The sequence below is a fragment of the Dendrobates tinctorius genome, unplaced genomic scaffold, assembly GCF_039654945.1.
Source record: "Dendrobates tinctorius isolate UK_male_01 unplaced genomic scaffold, ASM3965494v1 ptg000022l, whole genome shotgun sequence".
Lineage (NCBI taxonomy): Eukaryota > Metazoa > Chordata > Amphibia > Anura > Dendrobatidae > Dendrobates > Dendrobates tinctorius.
This window is the reverse complement of record NW_027361690.1, coordinates 26310171-26327435: the sequence shown is the minus strand read 5'-3', so window position 1 is coordinate 26327435 and position 17265 is coordinate 26310171. Positions and strand designations below refer to the sequence as shown.

Here is a 17265-nt window from a genome sequence, read left to right as displayed (position 1 = left end):
GATAGGAAATTTAGATTGTTAGCCTCAATGGGGACAGTGATGATAATGCCTGCAAAGCGTTGTGGAATTAATGGCACTATATAAGGGGGTAAAATGTATTCAGCCCTGCTGTTTGCTTAGGATCCTGAATAAGTTTGAGTTTTCACAAATCAATGATGGCTACTACCTGTGCAGATGTAAATCTCTATAGTCTTGTCAAGATACATGACTTTTATCCACTCTCAAGAGGAGGAAGCTTGTATTGCACCCCAAAGAGGCCGCAAGATCACCATGTCATCTTACATTGGGATCTGACTCTGTACCAGCATTTAGGAGTAAATGGTGAAAAAAATCTTGATTGCAACTGATGCATAAATTTACCATCATTTCTGATCTGCTGTAGCCTGCAACAGATATACACACTGAGGCGTCTGAGGTTTCTTGCAGTTGAACAAAGTTGTACACTTACACAGATAGCTATGATTGTAATTATCATTTTACATTGAATGCAGCTATTGTCATCATATCAGAATTATGAGCTGCAGGAAATTATCACTTATGATCATAATGATTTATTATGGTTTCCCAATGTGTCAGTAAAAAATATGGTCTGTGTCAATTCTTGATAAGCTGTCCAGAAAAAAAATAAAAAGCAGAGTTGGCAGGTTTATAGGGTTCTAATGTGTGGCTGCTTTACTCAAAGTGTGGCTACCTAGGAGAAAATTAAAGTTAACTCCTCCCGGGAGACGCCAGCTTTCAGTCATGAGGCATGTTGGAACAACTTCAGTCACCACTCAGTACATAACACAACAGTGAGTGCCTGTTGTAAGCAAGTCCCAGCACTTCCATTGACTGCTCGCACTGCAGAGCATCTGTGCGCAGCGAGTTGTATAGAGTGGCGGGGAGTGGTTACAGCCGCTGCTCACAATGCTGTGAGCGACGAATAAAGCCTCTCTTGGCACCGCCTCAATGACTGAAAGCCGGTGGCTCACAGGAGGCCTAAAGTCCATTTTCTCCTGGTAGCTGCCAGTAAGACAGACGGACAACATAGGAACACTATTAACCTGCAGATTAACCCTATATCTGTGGATTATTAGCTTTTGGGGACATACAGGTTCCTTTTGATGTTGATAAAGTGAAATCTTCTCATTTCTATAATCCTGTAGCAAATTTCATTATTAACCTATAACTCACCAAGTACATATACATACAGATCCAACAAATAAACAAATACATAACCTACAAATTATCTCCAATATATGTCAAACACAATACTAATAACACATATATTTTCCTAATTTATATGTATACTAGAGTATAAATACAATAAAGATGAACAACAATGCAGAAATATAAGCAGTATCACAATACAAAATGACTGAAATAGTCAGGAAACACATCTCATTAGGTTCTCAATGTTAACCTGTAGACCTGGTGAGTCAAACACAGAACTAAACCACAAAAAGCTTAATACCCTGTAGTCCTTACTCTGGACTATACACTAAATATGAGCAGGGTGGGGAATTCTGCTAGTTTTTTTGGGCTTTACGCTTGTATTGTCTGGGGTGGTATGTTGCTCTTTTTTATTATATTTATGCACTAGAGAACTTTATTACTCTAATGTATATAATCTAGTAAAGAAGTTTTAGACTGACCGAAACATGTACACAGATAGGATTCCTATGACCAATTAAAAAATATACCTGCGCTGTTTAACTATATCCAAGTGAAACAAATATAAGCCCTGATGAAGAAGGTCCGTAGACCTTAGAAACGCGTTTGGTTTTCATTTGACCTGCACGTGCTCCCTTCCTTTTCCTCCGGTGACGTCACCTGGTCTTTTCTCCCTCGCCCCAGCCGCTGCATGCCGGCGGCACCTCTCGGCCGGAGTGCGCCGCCATTTTTCCCTAAATCCAGCAGCTGTCAGCTCCAGAGACGCTATCACACCACTGTTTACAGGAGGGACGCCTCCTTGGTGCTGCATCTCTGCTTACATTACCGCGGCACAGCCATCATTCCACGTGGCACACGCTGGATCTACTTGCAGCTTCACAACCAATATGAAGTAAGTGATATATCAATCCATAGTCACTCTAATCAGTGGCTCTTATCATATATAATTATTCAGGTTATTACATGCTTTATTTGATTTTTTCACCTTATGTTTGTTTCACTTGGATATAGTTAACCAGCGCAGGTATATTTTTTAATTGGATATTGTATTCTTTTCTGGGTGTGCACTGACTCAATATATATACCAGCACGGTTACCTCATTTATATCCAAATTTTCTACACTAGGAAGCGCCAGTGTATAATTGGTATTTCATATCAATTTTTATATCAGGATTCCTATGACATTTCAGATGACTGTCAGAAAATGTTACGTTTTGTGTCCTATACTTTGCACATGGATGTTTTGCCAAGTAAACCTGTCTTTTAAAAGCCTACGCAGCATCAGAAATGGATGAAAAAGGTCAGTTCATGCCAGATGTCTTACAAGAATCTCAATACAGGAAAGATGTATATCTTTGTACCGTGTTAGCCAGTTGATAGAAAAATATTACAAGATTACAAGAATCTCATCATTCAAACGGCCACAGGCTTTTCATACCGGGGCACTGTCAACTCTGTGCTCATAACAAAACCTCAACATTTTTCGATTTTGATTTGAATGACTTTAAATGAATGATATAGTAATATCGTACCTTCGTTATAGGGGCTTCAATAGTCATCGAATGTATTCTGGCCATTGAAGAATGCCGCCTTTGTGAACTACCTGCAAAGTAAGGAGAAATGTTGAATATTATGTCAATGACTTCATCAGATTTAATTTAGGAAACGAACAATCATGCACACCCATCATATACACATAAAGTGCAGAAATACTGGTGGGAACAAATTATCCTTCCAGAAACAACACTCTGTTATAGATCACTTCCCAAACGGCCTCAATCCATCAGAAATTCCTTTACTTTCTGGTGCCGCACTAATTAATTAGGAATTTTATTATCATATCTACACTGTGTGCACATTTATTAGGCAAGTGAGTATTTTGACCACATCATCATAATTATGAAGATTATCCAACTCCAGGCTGTATAACCTTGAATGAAGCAGATCAGGTGAGGTGTATTTCTGTAGGGAGAATGTGACCTAAGGATACAAGACCTTTTATCAAGCTAAGCAGACTTATTAGGCAGCTTGTTTTCCTCAGGGAAAATAGGTCAAAAAGTAATTGAACTGACTCTGAAAAGTCAAAAATTGCTACAGTCTTGGGTCTCCTTTACACGTCAGTGTTTCTGGAGCGTGTGGTGACAATTTTCACACATACTGGAGACACACACGTAGACCCATGCAAGTTTATGGGTCTGTGCACGTCAGTGCGTTTCCACGGACCATGTGCCCATGGGCAAAACACGCTGACAAGTCCATTTTTTAACAGCAGCACGGACTGAAAGACATTCCACACACATGCACAATGATGATACACAGATGAAATCCATGTGTCATCAGTGTGAAACGCATCAGTGCCTGAAAATCAGTAGTACAGTAAACGCTGTTCCCCGGCGCAGGGTGCTGAAGACCGCTCTCATCAATCTCCCCTGCTTTTTCAAAGGCGTTATGGACTGATAGGTTGAGGGCAACTCTTGATGAACCAAATGGGCCTGTGAATGGATAAGTAACAGGCACAGAACTCCAATTCCACTCAGGCTCCAACAAGATGCAGGTGGAGTACTGCTATGAGTGGTATTAATAAAGATGAGCTAGATGGACCTTTTGGGGTTGAAGATGGACTCAAAATCAATTCCCAAACCTACTGAAAATTTTTAGACACTTTCTTCAAACAATGGTACAGGAAAATCTGCATCTTTCAAGAAAACCATGATTTTTTTATGCAGGACAATTCTCCACTGCATGAATCAAAGTCTCGACTGCTTGGCTAGCCAGTAAAGGCAATAAGAGGAATTTGTAAGAAGGATCAACCTAAGATCTCTTTTCTCTCCAATAAGTCCTGAATGCAGCAGCCAGGATCATATTCCTCACCAACCGCTACACTGATGCCTCTACCCTGTGCCAGTCGTTGCACTGGTTGCCCATCCAATATAGCGCACCTTATAAACTGATCACTCTCACTCACAATGTGATCCACGCTTCAGCACGATCCTACATTACCACCCTACCAGTGACCTCCATACTGCTAATGACCCAAGATTAACGCACTCAATAATCAGAACCTCAAATTCCCATCTTCAAGTCTTCTCGCTAGCTGCACCAAATCTTTGGAATGCATTACCAAGGAAACTGATTAATCCCCAGTACCCACAGTTTTAAGCGTGCCCTAAAACCGCATTTTTTTAGATTCGCTTATCCCTTCAACATACCGTACTTATCTAACTACACCTGTTTTGCCCAAATAAAATTTTCTTCAAAGCCAGGACCCTCGTATTATCTGTTCACACTCCCTACACGCACTTAATAGCCCATTGCGTCCATGCACATACAGGGGGTACAGAAAGTATTCAGACCCCTTTAAATTTTTCACTCTTTGTTTCATTGCAGCAATTTGGTAAATTCCAAAAAGTTCATTTTTTTCTCATTAACCCCATAACCCCCAAGGGTGGTTTGCACGTTCATGACCGGGCCAATTTTTACAATTCTGACCACTGTCCCTTTATGAGGTAATAACTCTGAAACGCTTCCATGGATCCCACCGATTCTGACACTGCTTTCTCGTGACATATTGTACTTCATGTTAGTGGTAAAATTTCATTCAAATAACTTGCGTTTATTTGTGAAAAAAACAGAAATTTGGCAAAAATTTCGCAATTTTTCCAACTTTGAATTTTTATGCCCTTAAATCACAGAGATATGGCACACAAAAAAACTTAATAAATAACATTTCACATATGTTTACTTGACATCAGCACAATTTTGGAACCAAAATTTTTTTGTTAGGAACTTATAAGGGTTAAAAGTTGACCAGCAATTTCTCATTTTTGCAACACCATTTTATTTTTACGGACCACATCACATTTGAAGTCACTTTGAGGGGTCTATATGATAGAAAATACCCAAATTGACACCATTCTAAAAACTGCACCACTCAAGGTGCTCAAAATCATATTCAAGAAGTTCATTAACCCTTCAGATGCCTCACAGGAATTTTTTGAATGTTTTAAAAAAAATGAACATTTAACTTTTTTTCACAAAAAAATTACTTCAGGTCCAATTTTTTTTTATTTTACCAACGGTAACAGGAGAAATTGGACTACAAAAGTTATTGTGCAATTTGTCCTGAGTACGCTGATACCTGATATGTTGGGGGGAACCACTGTTTCAGCGCATGGCAGAGCTCAGAAGGGAAGGAGCGCCGTTTGACTTTTTCAATGCAAAATTGGCTGGAATTCAGATCGGATGCCATGTAAGGTTTGGCGAGCCCCTGACGTACCTAAACAGTGGAAACCCCCCACAAGTAACCCCATTTTGGAAACTAGACCCCTCAAGGAACTTATCTAGATATGTGGTGAGAACTTTGAACCCACAAGGGCTTCATAGAAGTTTATAACGTACAGCCGTACAATTAAAAAATCATATTTTTTCCACAAAAACGATCTTTTCACCCTCAAATTTTAATTTTTCCAAGGGTAACAGGACCCCAAAAGTTATTGTGCAATTTGTCCTGAGTACGCTGATACCCCATATGTGGGGGTAAACCACTATTTGGGCGCATGGCAGAGCTCAGAAGGGAAGCAGCGCCATTTGACTTTTTTGGCTGGAATTGGGATTGGATGCCATGTCGCGTTTGGAAAGCCCCTGATGTACCTAAACAGTGGAAACCCCCCACAAATGACACTACTTTGGATACTAGACCCCCCCAAGGAACTTATCTAGATGTGTGGTGAGCACTTTGAACCCCCAAGGGCTTCAAAGAAGTTTATAACGCCCGGGCGTGAAAATAAAAAAAATCATATTTTTTCCACAAACATGATCTTTTAGTCCCCAATTTTTTTATTTTTCCAATGGTAACAGGAGAAATTGGACCACAAAAGTTGTTGTCCAATTTTTCCTGAGTACGCTGATACCCCATATGTGGAAGAAAACTACTGTATGGGCACACGTCAGGGCTCGGAAGGGAAGTAGTGATGTTTTGGAATGCAGATTTTGATGGAATGGTCTGCGGGTGTCATGTCGCGTTTGGAGAGCCTCTGATGTGCCTAAACTGTTGAAACTCCCCACAAGTGACCCGACTTTGGGAACGAGACCCCCCCACGGAACTTATCTAGATGTGTGGTGTGCACTTTGAACCCCCAAGTGCTTCACAGAAGTTTATAACGCCCGGGCGTGAAAATAAAAAAAATCATTTTTTTTCCACAAAAATGATATTTTTGCCCCCAATTTATTTTCCTAAGGGTAACATGAGAAATTGGACCCCAAAAGTTGTTTTGTAATTTGTCCTGAGTAGGCTGATACCCCATATGTGGGGGTAAAACACTGTTTGGGCACATGGCAGAGCTTGGAAGGGAAGGAGCACCATTTGACTTTTTCAACGCAGAATTGGCTGGAATTGAGATCAGACGCCATGTTGCGTTTGGAGAGCACCTGATGTGCCCAAACAGTGGAAACCCCACAATTCTAACTCCAACCCTAACCCCAACACACCCCTAACCCTAATAGGAAAATGGAAATAAATACGTTTTTTTAATTGTATTATTTTTCCCTAACTAATGGGGTGATAAAGGGGGGCTTAATTTACTATTTATAGCGGGTTTTTATATTAGGCAGCTGTCACACGCTAAAAGACGCTTTTTATTGTAAAAATAGTTTCGTTGTGACAGATGCCGGGGACTTACGGCCATGGCCTAGCGCAGGCTGAAGCCGCAGCCTCAATTTTTTCCCCCATCCGCCTGGGGGGGTGGGCAGAACCGTCGGACCCCAGAATCAGAATCACGGCCGGGACCGGACCCGCCGCTGCTGGACGCTGCAGGAGCCCTCCCTGGCCATCCACCTCCGTTCAGCTCAGGTAGAGGGGAGGGGGGCCATATGAAGTAAGGACAGTGCAGGCACCCTAGCTCCATCTAACCCCTTCAAGGGGTGAGGAGAGGGACCGTCCGCCACCTTGCCCCACCACAGTCATTAGCATTGGTGGGGCATCGGGGGCCGCACGGACTACGCTTGTGCCTCTGTGCAGCCTAGGGTTTCAATACCCGAGGGTGGACAGGGCTAAGTCCGGCATCATGTCCCACGGTGCGGGAAAGGATACGTGGAGGGACCCTCGCACGTGCTCGCCCATTGTTGGTTTGGAGAGATCGGACCCCTTCCATAGGGTCCGTTGCCCATATCTCACCTCCGTGGTCTGATAATATCCCACATTGCGGGAGAGGATACGTGGAGGGACACTCGCACGTGCTCTTCAGTTGTTGGTTTGGGGAGATCAGACCCTTTCAATAGGGTCCGTCGCCCCTGTCGTATCTTCATGGGGAAAAAGAGAAAAAAAAAAAAAAAATCAGTCTTGAGACAGACCGACGTGTACCTCCAACAGGCACGAAGCAAAAAACTGGTTTCCGCCCGCAATAGGGGCGAGAGTGTATACGGCGGAGGAGGAGCTAACCTCTATTTTTTTCACTTAGTGTCAGCCTCCAGGCGGCAGTAGCATACACCCACAGTACCTGTGTTCCCCAATGAGGCGGAGAAGAAAAACGTGATGTCTGGAATAAGACATCAGATGGCAGATATATTCAGCTCCCTGTGACCCGCATGTCCTTATAGACAGCTTAGTTGGGTTAACCCTACTGACAGATTACCTTTGAACATGAAAGAATGGCATGGCCCCTTCTTCACCTGACCTAAACCCTATTGAGAGTTTGTGGTATCTACTTACAGTGAAATGTAATTTTTTGTACATTTTGAGTTGTTTGGTTGTTATTATTCTGACTTTAACAGACAAAAACAAACCATTGAGATGGGAAAATTTATATTTTATTTGCATAAAAACTGAACACTAATAATTGCTCAATATTTCTGCACACAGATATTCTCTTAAGGCTGGAGTCACACTAACCGACACAAAATACAGTCAGTATTTTACATGCGTAAAACGGATGACAGACCCCTAAATAGTGCTCCGTATGTCATCCGTAATCAAGGTGTGGTCGCGTATTTTGCGCATGTAAGCATCCGTATGTAATCCGTACGGCATCCGTATGGCGAGATTTTCTCGCAGGCTTGCAAAATGGACATATAATGGAGCCCTATGACAGGGTTTATAACACAAACCAAAGAATAGATATAGACACATAGAATGCATATATATATATACATATATATATTCTATGTGTCTATATCTATTCTTTCGTTTCTTTATTAAACCTGTCAGTGTGAGTTTACTGTATAGCGCACTGAATTGCCGGCTTTGCTAAAAGACACCGGGTGCGTATTTCTCGCAAGTCACATGTGTGGTCCGTGTGTAATCCGTATTTTTTGCGCAGCCATAGACTTGCATTGGCGTACTACGGCCGTAGTATGCTGACAATCGCAGCATGCTGCGATTGGCACGGAGCGTAGGATACGGATGAGAAATATACGGCTGGTGCGAGGGACCCCATAGAAAATCATTGGTCCGTGTCTAATGCGTGCTTTTAGCGCCTCTCACTCGGCCGTATTCCTCGCCAGTGTGACCCCGGCCTAACACAAAACCTCACTTTTACTGTTGTAAATATTCTTGTTTATCTAACTTTTGGCTTGACCAACAGCAGTGTAGTTGTTTAGTAATAAAATTAATAATCAAAAATACAAAATTGCCTAATAATTGTACACACAACCTACACTGTGTACTCCAAAGCACTCCTAATGGAAAATGCTTGAATGCTTGAAGAGGTTTTCCACTACTAATTTCACCCTCTGTCATATGTCTTAACTCTTCCTAACAATCAATTTTCAAATATCAGCTCTGATCAGCGCACATCATTGGTGGAGCGAGGCTACCTCTCAGTGAGTGACGGGAGTCTGAGCACTCAAGCTCAGATCAGATGTCACTCTCCTCTGGATCCTGCCGATGCTTTGAAGTGCCATGCCTTCAGCTGACAAGTACTAGACTGTTGTCACTCACTGAGTGGTAACCCCTACCAATGATGTGCGCTGCTCAGTTTGTCCAATTCCAGTTCCAGATCGGAAGTAGCAGAGCCAGAATCACAAGAGGACTATATCACCCACATAGAGGTGAGCGCACAGGAGCAGGGCAGGTAGGAGGAGTATATTATCAAAATGACTGTTAGGAATGGTTACAACATATGAAAGGGGGTGAAATTAGTAGTGGAAAAGCTCGAAGTCTTAAATGCCCCATTTTTTAAAAAAAATATAAGTATGAAAGCATTAGTGTGCAATATCCTGCACAACCACTACCAAATACAGGTCATCATGTTATGGTCTCAGAAAATCCCTTTAAAGCCATGGTTAATTTGGCCAATAACGCTATATTACATTGGTCAATGATAAATAGTCACTAGTCACACACATGCATCACTATTAGAGAAAATAGATCTAATGGGTCATAGAAAAGCCAATATGGTTTGTATGGTATGTTCACACAACAATTTTTTTTCACACAGATTTTGGACCATGTTCCATGCCAAATTCCAAATGGAATCCTCATCTTAAAGAGGTCGCCACTTTCTCTTGTTCGTGCCGGTGTCCTCACACACTGACCAGCACTTCTGTCCATACAATGGCTCCTGGTGTAGGAGCATATGCAGTCCATCAGTCTCCTCCAATTGTTAAAAACCTCATACCAGAAAGCCAGCAAGCCCTTTAAGTATGTATATAAGGTCTCTGCAACCCGGTAAACAAACAGTACATCAAAAATTTTCTGCTCAAATGTTTGGTGCTACAGTAGAAATAAGTAGTCTGGGGTTAATCTCCATGTTTTGTGTTCAGAATCTGCAGGATAACAAGAAGCACAATGGGACTAGTGCAGACCCACAAGAGTACAAACCTCAAATCTGGGGCACATTTTTGGTAGTAATCTGTAGGTCAATCTTGAATTTTCGTAGCTAAAAATACATAGTGGATTTTAGCTCGTCATGTGAACATACCCTTACTGATAACATGAGTTAAAGAGTCTTTATTTCCAGCTGTTTAGAAGACTGCATACCATCACTTCCTCTCGAGGTGGTCGACCTGACATCTAAGGAACCTTTCCGCCTGTCCTTATGTCTGCAGCTCTGGATATCTGTGGGAAGAGGAACATATTTGTTTGCATTGTATTGAGGCTGCTTTTACACATACTTCTACTAAGGCTAAGTTTTATGCCAATTTTCTAGGCTAAGTTTTATGCCAATTTTCAGCTGCGTTTTATAGTACCAGTAAAGCCTATGAGATTTCAGAAATCTCATGCACACTCATTGTTTTTTTTGTCAGCATTTTGTGCTTTGCATGGTTTTTTGGACATAGAGCATGTCACTTCTTTCAGCATTTTTTCACTCACTGACTTGAATGAGTTGTGAAAAACCGCACCAAAAATGCAGGTATCATGTTTTGATGTGTTTTTTTTGTGCCAAAACCTGATTCTATGTAAAAGGACTTTTTTTCAACACTAAACTATCAGCATGCACAAGAGACAAATCTAACATGTCAAAAACACCACAAAAAATGCATCACAAACACAAGAAAAACCTGCTTTTTTCTGCAGCTTCTTTCCTGCTAAGAGATAAGGTTTTGCTGCAGAAAAAAAAACGCTGAAAAAAAAGCCTAGGTAGACTGGCTGAACTTTTTTTTTTTTAATCAACTGTCTTCTCAGTGAATCAACTAAAAGAGTATGAAAACTTGGAAGGAAAACTGAAGTACTAGGTCTGTCTTCCATGTTTCATCCATTTTACATAGATCCCCGTAAACTTTAATGGCCAAGTCTGACCCACAAAACTTGATCAGAATAGGACCTGCTCAGAGCCACATGGATCCCACTCTCAGATCTGTGATCCTGACGATGTGTGAATACATCCATTCTTCTCTGTGGGTCCAAATGCTGCCTTATAAAAAAAAATCAGACAGCACTCGGACATGTCATATGGGTGTGCGAATGCAGCCTAAGATTTTTGCCATCAGTCTGCTGAAAGACACTCACTGAAATGAATTCAAGACCCGCATGTAAATCACCATTACTGCTCAAAGCGTATTAAACTAGTGAGAATTTACACCCCAAAATTATGTATGTCATGCTGTTTTTAGTCTATATATGTAGATAAATCTATGAGAAACACCAGACAATATATGATTGGGCATACACCATTCATAATGCATTAGGTATATTTTGTGGCTCTGTTATAACCTGCATTACGTCAGTTATGTATTTTAGACAAGTTTAGATCAATTGTATTATATCATCCTATAGATTTATGATTAGCCGTTTCTCACAGACATGCCAAGTGGGTCTCAGTCTAATTGGAGGCGGGCAGCAAGTCGCAGTTGGCTACGTCTTTCTGCCCACCTCAACTAGGTGTATACGCCTGAAAATTATGCACAGCAGAGCACACTGTGACAGCGTCATTATAGTCAACTAACTGAAGAGCCCGGCGTTGCCTGGGCATAGTACTTAACTGTGGGTCCTGCTGTCTTCTTAACAGCCCCGCTCTCCACCCGCCATCATACTCTCTCCTTCCACAGCCCTGCTCTCCACCCACCGTCCTGTTCTATCCCTCCGCAGCCGCGCTCTACATCCGTGTCCCTCCACACCCCGGTCTCTTCGTCCACAGCCCTGCTCTCCCCCTCTACAGCCCCGCTGTCTTCCTTCCTCCACATCCCCGCTCTCCATGCACCACACGCGGTGACGCCGGGACTAGGAGAGGTGCGTAGATTGTTAGTTTGACCTGAGTGGGCGGAGCTAGAGCGGAGCTGCAGCGCATGTGATTGGGCGGCATGTGGGGGCGTGGCCTAGTGCTGTAGTTGGCCGCAGTAGAAGCCGGGGAGTAAATTTAGTCCGGGATGCTGCAGGGGAGAGGGGGATAGTGCAGTTGGCGACAGGGAGCGTCAACTGAGCCGGGACAGGGTTGGGAGGGTGCCGGCACTATTCGGCCCCTGTCCTGAAGACTGTTTTCCTCCACAGCCCCGCTCTCCATGCACTGCCCTGCTGTATCCGTCCTCAGCCCCGCTCTGCTGCTTCGTGATGGGTTGGTGTCCCACTCTGCTGCTTCGTGATTGATTGGTGATACACACACACACACATATTCAGATTTATATATAGAGATGGCCCCATCAGAACATAAGCATGAATCCCATGTGGGGGGCTCGAACTCAAACCCCAACGTAGCCATGGAACGTAATCGGATGGATCATTTACTGTGGAAACTGTCAACTATGGGATGAGGGTCATCATTTTTAAATATATATAGTGGAACAGGACCAAAACTGAAGAAATGTAGAATGCAAAGCCTCCCAAACAAAATGCCAGTTGTAGCAATATAAGCAACAATAAAGAGAGACAACACTCCAAAAAATATACAAAGACACATTGGACTTTAATTAGCCCATGATGTTTCATTCTTGAGAAAGGTTTGGTGAACTGAAACTTGCTACATGTGCTCATTAATGTCCACCTTTTTTTTGTATACTTATTGGAGTGCAGCCTCTCTTTATTTTTCATATTTACTGGATCCTAGCACCGTCTACTGACTCTACTGCGATTTTCAAAACTTATTGAAATATACAGTCAGTTTATGTAATCTACGTGTCATCCGTTTTTCTCGTATGGAAAAAAATTAAAGGTCTTTCAGAACTTCTAACAACTGGTTAGTGAACAATAGACAACACTCGGAAGACACACAGATGGCATCTGTTTATATCACAGACCATACACATCAAGGGGCGAGTTTGATCTCCAAACAATGATAAAAAAAAAAACTGGTACATCTCTGTTTTTTGAGGACAATCGGTCCACAAGAAAATGGACATATGAATAAGCCACAGACTATAAGGGATACATGTTTTGTCAGGGAAAAAGACAGAAAGAACATGAAGGAGAATAAGGGTCGCCTGGATGAGGCCTGGGAGTTCTATAAATTGAAATACCATAAATTACAAATGCAGTGTTAGAAGCCAATATAGTATGGCTCATTTCTGTCTCAGTAATTCGAAGAGCTTCATTTCAGTGAATGTTTTGCTATTTTGTGTATTATAATACGCCAATTTTCCACTTAGAAATAAATCAGTCATTATCATACACTGTAAAGTAGCAATACTGTGTATTCCACCCAGATGTAAGGACTGTGATGGCACAAAACATTTACTCCTAATACCAGAAAAACAAACCTGTTTGAGACTCAGCCTGAACTCGCTCACACTGTTTTTCTACCTGAAAATAAATGTCAGCAAATCAGTCCTTAACATCCCAGACAATAATGGGCACAAAATGTGCATCAATAAAAAAAGACTCTTACTTACCTTATTATTGTCGTTACATGGCCGGCTGATAGACACATAGTGTCTGATCTTACTGTAAAAGAGACTCAGCTTTAAATAAGTACAAAATGCCACAGTCTTATATCTAGTTTCTTTATATCTAGTTGTGTGCCTACGATATTAATAGCAAAGTTCCCATACACAACAGAGAAAAAAATGGCCAAGTCCACCAAAAGTTGGCCCCCATACACTATAGATTAAAGCTGTGATAACCAGATGCTCTTTGTGTGATCAATCAACCATGTGGTGTGTATGGGGGTCTCCTGAACACCCCTCAACAAATTATCTTGGGTGGTATAAAAATTGGGCGATTGTGTGCTCTCCCCGTCAAAGAAAATGATCTGGCTATTGAATTCCAAAGACTCGGCTGAGCCGAGTGCTCCTGTCCATGCGGTATCCCGAGAGACAGCTGTCTGCCGAGTGATCGTTCAGCCAACAACTATCTATTGTGCATATCCAGTGTGAGAATCGAGATTATTCATCTAATTAAATGGCAAATGACAAGAAGTATTAGCCCTTTATTCATGGAATAACTGTCCGGTTCTGTGACAGGATCCAGAATAATTGACTGACAACCATCATCGCATTTCTCTGGACAGTTTATACACAATGCAGCCACTTTACAATTCTTGTCTTTTTATAAACGATCACTTTGATGAGACATGCTGACAAAATGACACTATACCAGGAACCGTCAGCCACTACGACTCACTTCCTGTTGACGCTTTTGCACAAATGCAACAATTAAAATGAAAAATGGCAATATTTCTGTGCTTGGCTCAGTTTCTTACAATACATTTAGATAACATATAATCAAAGCAATATTATTGGTAGTTTGCACTTGTATGGGAAGACTTAGCATACACAAACAAAAGAAGGACCACATTATATACTTGGCAATCAGAGTTTTCATTGCATGTTTTCTACCTGCCTCTTTTCCCCAGCAGCCTAAAAATCTATTCCTCACCCTCGATGTCCAAAAACAGGAATTATCTTCACATTTTGCTGGATATTATCACCGTTTTTGTTTTTGGCATAGTAAACACCTTCCCATTCCTATAATGAAGGAGGAACAAGAGAAACACATTTTCATTAGAAGCATTACACAAATACAAATAAGCCTTCCTGTTTAAATTAGGTTTTAGTGTTATATGTATTTTTTTTAAACCCTACATACACAGTTTTTTACTTCTTTAACATATGACCAGTCTTTCGAAGTTCTGTTATCTACAGCCTCTTGATAACATTGATAACCATGTCTTACCTTTCCTGTTTTAATGCAAGAATTAATAGAATCTAAGAAATCTGATTTTTTTTCATTAAGAGGCACTTCAATTAATTCTTTTCCGTATAGTTCATCCTTTTGATAGCCCATCATGCTTTCAAAAGCAGGATTCACATACTGCAAAACACAAGCTAATAATTAGTATTAATCTAGTGGAGTGATCAGCCAAAATATGGTGTCATGTTCCTTTATAAGTCTAGGGAGCTATGTCGAAAAATGTTACATGGACAACCAAATCACTAATTTTCTAGGAGGAATTCAAGGATGGGGGAGTCTTTGGGGACTCTATGTTGTGCACATAACGACAAAGGTTGTCATTAGGACTAAACACTACACTTGAGAGGTTTGATGCCCATCAAGGTTCAGAATCAATAAAGATCACGAATGCAGTAATTCATACTTTGAACACAATTTAAAATGGACAGACTTAATACATTAGTACTACCAAAACAGGTCTAAAAATGTAAGAAAACATTTTGTACAGCACAGTGACCCACAGAGCTTCACTGATAGATATACACATCAATTTTAAAAATGCCGAGTCAGAGCACGTGCTATTTTCATCTGATCAAACTTAACCCCTTCAAGACATATGTCATATATATGTCATATGTCGTGTCTCCCCCTTTGATGCGAGCTCCGATGTGATTCGGCTCCGTCACTCTAGTCAATTCGGCTGCGTCACTAAATGGGAGGTGGCCTTGCTCCATACAAGTCTATGGAGCGAGGCCGTGCCCACTGGCCTGGAGTATGTATAACTCATGGTTTATCCCCATTATTAGTATATTGCTTGGCACACTGGATCCCACAATATTGGGTCTCATAGGTCTGTTTTATACCCTAATTTTTCCCCCCATGTATTGGATGTGAGTACTAGTCATGCTTGTATATTTATTTAGTATCTCTTGTTATGGATCGAGGGCTATCATATCCCCTTTATTGTATGTGGCCGAAAGTGTTGGCAACCTTGAAATTGATCCAGAAAATGTAGCATTCTTCCCAAATTATTGCAGTGACACGTTTTGTTATACACATGTTTATTTCTTTTTTGTGTTAAAGCAAATTGGACATATTTTCACCAAAAAACCCCAAACCCCATGATGTAATTACACGTTCACAGCAGGATGTCCTACTTCAATGTAGGTGGAAGTATTAGCTCTCACTTCACCAGTTATAATTAATCCCACATGTTCAATGTGAGGGTGATATGTCCCCTCTACAAAGATGTCTTTATGGATTTTACAATTTTCTCTATGAGAAGATAACTTCTAACATTCCAGACAGCTATTTCCACAGATTTCTTTGCAGCAGTCAGCTGCGCACCTCCCTCCCCTTCAACTCCCAACAGGGCTCTTATCAGTCCCGTAGAATCACAGTTCTTCCTCAACCAGCATTGGCAGTTTCCAGAGCAGTTCTCCTAATCATGGCTTTCACTTTTCTAAGCGGTGTGCAAAATCCTTGTTACTTCTACATGTAAATAGTGACAACAATGTAGACTCAGAACATTAACATACCGTTAATGTGTAGCTGCAGAATGAAACTAATCAGTAGAACTGTCACTCAAGGAGGAGCACCTTCCCCTAAGTAAGGCCTGTTTCACACATCAGTTTTTTCAAATCAGTCAAGATCTGCCGTTTTGAAAAAAAAAACGGATCCGCCATTTTGCTTGGCGGATCCGTTTTTTTTCCCATTGAGTTGCATTACCGGCGGATCTTGACGGATGGCCATACGTTTTTTTGCGGATCCGCCCAAATTTTGGCGTCCGCCGACACCGACATGTCTGGACGGCCAATGCAACGTTTTTTCGGGCGGCCGGATCCGCATTTTACATTGCGCATGCCCGAAGGATTTGCCTCGGCCGCAAACTTAACCCTAAACCCTGTTCTGGCGGCTGAAAAAAATTCTCTCTCTCTCTCTCGCAGCGGTTCCTTTAAAATTCTTCCTTCAACGGATCCGTTAAAACAACGGTCCGGTGCCAAACGTTGTGGTCAGTACAGGAACGGATCCGTTGTCCGCCATTTCAGCGGATTTTAACTGAGGAAAAAAAATGATGTGTGAAACAGGCCTAAGCAACAAGAAGTAAGGAGAGAAAGGATACTGCAAAGCTATGAGATACTCAAGAGATAACTTGAGAATACCCCCTTTTGTCTGTCTCTTGAAATGTTACATCCACAACTCTGTACCTGCATCTTGTGATCCTCATTTGTGATTTCAATGGCTTCTTGACTCTTCTCTAATGTAGTAAATAGTGAATTACAAGCCCTGAAAGCAAAGTTATTTTTAATTTTATTTGGCCACGAAGAAGAACAAGACATGCATTTATACAGTTATATTTTACATTTCTAACATCTGAAAGACAAGCAAAAATCAAAAAGTTCATCAATCTCTCTTCTAAAACTTGAGCTAGCAAACAACAGTAATTCATTTCAGTAATTAATGCTAGAAGTAAACAATTAAACAGAAGTCTAGACTTAGACTAATTAAGTCTAAGACTAAGTTCATCTTGTCTATACATGCATATGTTAGGATTCCAAAAATAGAATTGTAAAAAGTT

At 41.3% G+C, this 17265-nt stretch overlaps 1 protein-coding gene across 8 annotated transcripts in view; it reads right to left on the bottom strand.

The window, feature by feature from the left end:
- PDE8A (phosphodiesterase 8A) overlaps positions 1 to 17265 on the bottom strand; it is a 523736-nt gene that overhangs the window by 56450 nt on the left and 450021 nt on the right. For all 8 annotated transcript variants that reach the window (XM_073568515.1, XM_073568511.1, XM_073568512.1 and 5 more), the window contains 7 exons: positions 16895 to 16973; positions 14691 to 14828; positions 14394 to 14482; positions 13409 to 13460; positions 13277 to 13319; positions 10128 to 10205; positions 2686 to 2756 (listed from right to left, as the gene is read on the bottom strand). In XM_073568515.1, the coding sequence (XP_073424616.1) occupies positions 2686 to 2756; positions 10128 to 10205; positions 13277 to 13319; positions 13409 to 13460; positions 14394 to 14482; positions 14691 to 14828; positions 16895 to 16973 (550 nt within the window). The remainder of the gene's footprint in view (positions 1 to 2685; positions 2757 to 10127; positions 10206 to 13276; positions 13320 to 13408; positions 13461 to 14393; positions 14483 to 14690; positions 14829 to 16894; positions 16974 to 17265) is intronic.